The sequence below is a fragment of the Rhagoletis zephyria genome, unplaced genomic scaffold (genome assembly GCF_001687245.7).
Source record: "Rhagoletis zephyria isolate East Lansing unplaced genomic scaffold, Rhagoletis_zephyria_1.1 Rzeph_scaffold_05794, whole genome shotgun sequence".
Classification (NCBI taxonomy): domain Eukaryota; kingdom Metazoa; phylum Arthropoda; class Insecta; order Diptera; family Tephritidae; genus Rhagoletis; species Rhagoletis zephyria.
The window spans coordinates 16166-22082 of NW_016162877.1; the positions used below are offsets into that span (position 1 = coordinate 16166).

General features: G+C 38.0%; 1 protein-coding gene across 1 annotated transcript in view; it reads right to left on the reverse strand.

Moving 5' to 3' along the window:
- Positions 1-412: 412 nt before the first annotated feature.
- LOC108372477 (uncharacterized) overlaps positions 413-5917 on the reverse strand; it is a gene marked incomplete at its 5' end in the record, with an annotated part of 17603 nt that continues 12098 nt past the window's right edge. The window contains one exon of the mRNA XM_017628182.1: positions 413-984. Within this exon, the coding sequence (XP_017483671.1) occupies positions 807-984 (178 nt within the window). The remainder of the gene's footprint in view (positions 985-5917) is intronic.

Consider the following 5917-nt stretch of genomic DNA (forward strand, 5'->3'; position numbering starts at 1 on the left):
GAATTACGAACAAATCGCTGCCGTGTCTAATTTTAATCGGAAATTTTTCGAAACCAGTTTACAAATAAAAACTGGCACTTTATCTGAGTACTAAAACTAAAGTTAATAAATGTGTACATAACCAATTTAAAACAGACAAACATTTTTAGCAGTAACTTACATATTTCACCAATTTTGTAGCAAAAAAAAAACAAAACGCAGGGACAGAGTACTGTCAAATAGAATTGGGAATGTGCCCGTGTGAATGAGGTAATTCGCGATCGTAATTGAAGGAGCGAACAAAGTAATTCACGGTGGCGTGGGAAGCTCACTGCGAAAAATAAAATCTCGCGTTACATGAAATAAATATATGTACATATAAGTATAAATGTATATGATGATTTTATGAAATTTCCCACTGGGAGAGCTCGGCGCTCCTATAACTAGGCAATGCATTTGGTTTTCGACTACGTATTCTTAACTAAAGTAGACACATGTCAAAGGCATAAGCTTAAGTCTTTCAGCGCTTAAATTGTGGAACTGGCAATTGCATTGTGTATATGTATAACTATGCAAATGTATGTACATATGTAAATATATATGTAATTATACTCATTTATAGTACAAGTAGTTATCAACTACTTAGATATATGTACGTATATGCAAAATGGTAATTTTGAATAGTATTTCGATGAAATCAATTAAACAGCGAGTCCAATGAACAAATAAGTCAGAAGATGTTCAGATGAGGCACAGGTTATGCTGCTGTCATTCAACCATACTCCTGAAATCCATTTTACTTTCCAAACACTCCGTTGAAAAAACGTTTAATAATATGCAGTTTGTTCTCGCGACTCAATAAGATGATTACTGCATTGATGACTCATGGTAATCCGCAGAGATTGGTATGGCAGTGACCTCCCCTCGCTCAGATTGGCAGTGACGTAAATGAGATATGTTTCACCTGGCGTCAGATTAAAAATTGTATGCGTTTCAAGAGTTGCACTGCAAAGAAAAAAAAACAAAATACATACATACACTTGTTTACTTAAGGTGCAATAAACTCAGTTATTCCTGACAGCCAGGCAATGGCAAACCTCCGAGTGTATTTCTGCCATGAAAAACAGTTTCGCATAAAAATACAATCGCCGTTCGGAGCCGGCGTAAAACTGTGGATCCCACCGCTTTGTGTGACATNTGTGTAAGCGCCAATCTATTATTATTATTATTACGCCGATTCAAATAAATAAAAATTAATGCTTCTTACTCGGCGGTCGAAGATTCGTTATTCATTTTACTGTTAGGAGATACTGGTGCTTTTTTTAATATTCGTAAAAAATATAACAAATTCAGCCCAAATTAAATGTCTAAAGATCGATTCCTGGCCTCAGAAACATGGTCGTTTTTGCAGTCAATGGCAATTACCGTATGAAATTCTGGCATGATTGAAAGTGCTGCCACTTATTTTTTTGAAAAACATATGCTCTATCGCTTATGATTGTCATTGTACCATGATTTTGTTTCCATATTTGTAAAGCTCCTTACGAAAATTCTCTAAATTTAACTTCCATTTTTATTTCAGATTTACAGTTTTGGTGTCTTCAAACTAAAACAAAAAGCACCAAAAAACGCACCAAGCACCAAACTCAAAAATTTTCGCGTTTTGAATTAAGAAAAGCACTAAACGGGACTGAAAGTTAGCTGCTCCCCAAAGGAGCAAGTATGGAGCAGTACAAAAGCAAAGTAAAAAATAAATTTTTAAATTTCTAACAATGCTCAGAAATAAATATCATTTTGAGTAGTAACATAAATTTTTTTTTTGAAAAAAAGTGCATTTACCCACTAGAACTTGAAGGGAGATCTCCCAATGTGAGGAATAAAAGAGTTGGCCTGATTTCGGAGCAATAGGGGAGATTTGTTGGTTCTGACCTCCTTTATTACTCGCTTAGGAGTCAAATCGAAGATCTCCTAACTGAGCAAAAAAGAATCCTCCCAGAGCCATGATTTTGGAGCAATAAACGATTTTTGTCGATTTTGTACTCCTTTATTACTCATTTAGGAGCCAAACGGGAGATCTCCCAAGTGAGCAATAAAAGAATACTCCCTGAGGCATGATTACGGAGCGATAACTGAAATTTGTCGGTTTTGTACTCCGTTATTACTCGCTTAGGAGCAAAAAGCGATGTCTCCTAAGAGAGTAATCCAGGATTATTCCTTTTGATTGATAGGGGAGCTATAGGCACCTCGTTCAAAAGCAATTGCGTATTATTGGAAAAGTGTATCATAAGGAAAACTACAGAAAATATTTCATATAGAAACAATATAAGGAGGATGCAATAATTGAATGTCGATAGCACACAGTTAAATTAAGGTCCATCGGTATGTATTGCAACTTCTGTTTAAATTAATTAAATGTTGCATTTACGTATAACACCTGGTTTTAACGTTCATCATATAATGCCGGCCCAGAGCTTTTACTGGGGGACATAGCTATCAGATGGGCTAAGTAACCTTCACATTGATCGTGGTTAAAAAAAGAAAGTTTTATACACCCTCTTCCTGACTACCCAAGCATCCCTGACACCAGGAAATCATGTAGATATCTCAATATTTTATTATTATCTGTTTTACTTTGAATGCATTTGCCCGCATTAGTAATTCCAATATTAATCGAAAATGTAATAAGTATTACTTATGTATGTTTTGTCTGATATCGTACTTATAGGTATCTGTTAAGATCTTTTAATATTGTATACATGCATGAGATTAAAAAATTAAATAAATCGATTGCGTAAATAGCAAAATCTTTTAGCTTATATGTGAGGCAATGAAAAGCTCTCTTATTACTCGTAAAGGAGGCTTTCGGGATGCCTCTCATGGGAGCACTCCACTTATCGATCGTTCGGGAGGAATGTGGAATGTTTTTCTATGTGCACTCCCTTGTTGTCTTATAGGTATAGGGGAGGATTTTATGGCAGTACTCCCGTATTGCTCCCTTAGGAGGTTTTTGGGATGATATTTCTGTGTGTGCTCCCCGATCCCTTTTACCTCCTAAACGAGCAATCGCGGAGCACACACAAAAATATCATCCCACAAACCTCCCAGACGAGCAATACGGGAGTACTCCCATAAAAACCTCCCCTATACCTCCCAAAAAGACAACAAGGGAGTGCACATAGAAGAATATCCTATATACCTCCCGAACGAGCAATAAGTGAGTACTCCCATGGGAGGCATTCCGAAAGCCTCCTGTACGAGTAATAAAAGAACTAGAAGATTTTGCTATTTACGCAATCCATTTATTTAATTTTTGAAGTGAAACTTCTTTAGCGCCGGTTGGTTGGTTGGGAGTAAATTGGCAAATTCAGCGGAAATTGCACACGGAAATGGTTGGGGCTGAAACAAGTACTTCTTGTGTCTATGCAACGGAAATGATGCAACGGAAATGGTGCAACGGAAACGGTGCAACACAAATGGTTGGTGCTGAAACAAGTGCTTCTTGTGTGTATGCATATGGTGTTAATTTAACAAAAATTTGCTAATAAAAGGTTAAAGAATAACACTTAGAATAAGACCAATACAAGCATGAAAGTAAAGGTGACTACGTACATAAATAAAGAAAAGGATAAAGGCAAAGGTAAAAATAAAATTAAGAACGCCTGGCAACGTTCGTACTGTGCGGTCACTTAAACTTTCGCTTGAAAGAATTTCCAAAGTTTAACTCGTTTACAAAGTGCTAAGCAGTTCTAATTTGTGTTATTCACACCGTAAAAAGTTTACTGAAGCCAAATTCCAATAAATTGACTTGATTTAGTCATAAAGTGCGTTGATTGAAAAGTTTTATTTAGTCGGCCTTCGTGCATATTTGCCTGTTTTGGTGCATTATTGTTGCTTTTGCGTGAGAGTGTAAGGAATATCGCATTTGTTTGTTCATTTTGCTTTCTTTCGCGCTTTACACACACCTTTGTTTATCATCGACAGTCGCTTTCTTGGTGACAGCTGATTTTGTTAACTCAGTGGCTTTAAAACTGTTAAGTTCAGCACGGTTTCTAACCATTGAACTTCACTAAATAAGACCACTAGCTATTAAACTGCCAATTACTGTGAGCTTGAAACGTTTTCGTACAATACATTCCTAATTTCGCTATTTTTATTCTTTTTTAATAAAATTCGCTAAAAATGTCCTGTCTGTTCGAAAAATGTAATGTAAAAGCCGGTTCGGACCGTTTTGTGGCGTGCTGGCTTTGCGATGAACTGTCTCATTTAAAGTGTGCTGGTATTAATGGGAGAGTTCTGGATATGATTATTGGAGACAATGGACTTCGCTGGTCATGTCCAAAGTGTAAAAAAACTGTTGTGGATCTCTGTAAACTATTTAGAACCGCTAGAAATGGATTTTCGGAGATAAGCAAAGAGCTAAAACTGCTCAACGAGAAGTTCAAGAAGTATGAGGATGAATTCAAAGAATTTAAATTATTAGATACTTCCTCCTCCTCTCCTTCTCCTGGAAAAGGTCTTAAGAGACGTAGGAGAGGCGTGGAAAATATTGTGTTGAATCCCATCACTGTGGACCTGGATCTTCCGCAGAACCGCCCACTTTTGACTCCAGCTATGAACAAAGAACTCATAAGCTTTAACACGCCGATTCCTCGGCGGACTGAATCTCCCCAACCACGTCCTTCTTCTACTGGAGCCTCACTAAATTCCTGTTCAACAGCTTCATCTCAACCCTCCACCACATCTGAAGCCATCTCCGATTGCGTCAACACCGTTCCAATGCAAGTAGTCGTTGCTCCTTCCAAAAACTCCACAACTACATCTCAACCCCCTACCACATCCGAAGCCATCGTTGCTCCTTCCAAAAAGTTGACAGCTGTTCCGCAACCCCCTGTTCCGCAACCCCCTACCACATCTGAAACCGTTTCCGATTGCGTTAACCCCGTCCCGAGGGATTTAATCGTTGTCCCTTCCAAAAAATCGGTCTTTATATCTAGGTTTTCAAAAGATACCACTGTCGATGATGTGAAGGGGTATTTAACTTCCAGGCTGATAGCAAATGAGTTGCATGTACGCAAGTTCAGATTCTCGTATGAAAGAAGCATTTCTTCTTTTAAAATAGACATATCCGAAGACTGCTTTGATATAGTAATGAGCCCATCTTTTTGGCCAAGCGGTGCCTTCATTCGCGAATTTGAATTTAGATCTAGACCGCAAGGGCAAAATTTGGCTCAACTTCCGCTTTCCACCTCGGCATCAAAAAACTAATAAGTAACCTCACCATTAGCATTTACTACCAAAATGTGAGAGGTTTGAACACAAAGCTATCAAGGTTACACTTGCAGTCCTATGATTTTGACTTCAAAGTACTGGTGTTTACTGAAACCTGGCTCAAGCCGAATGTGTTCAACTCGGAAATTTTGTGTCCTAAGTATGAAGTGTTTCGAAACGACCGTTTAAATAAAAAAGGTGGAGGCGTCTTAATCGCTGTCCAGACTGACCTTTCTTCTGAAGAAATTGAGTTCACTGACACCGATGAAGTTGAATTCCTCTGCGTTCGAATAAGATATCATTCTATTAGCGTTTATCTTGTTGCTGCTTATATACCACCTAACTCGAGCCTTTCTGTTTATTTAAAACACTCCTCCTTACTGCTCTCTCTACATGCCATGGTGAAGCCCTCCGATACTGTTATTGTCCTGGGTGACTTCAATCTTGCGGGTGTTTCTTGGGATCTAATAGATGGTATTCTAGTACCAAATTCCTCTCGTGATCTCTTCAATCAATTTTTGAACGATCTGTCAGATCTTAGTCTTTACCAGATCAACTCTGTTAGTAATAACTTAGGTAAATGTCTGGATTTAGTTTTTGTGGACGATGTTTCCAACGTCACAATAGCCCCTAGCTATGCTTTGATTACCCCTGTTGATTCTCACCACCC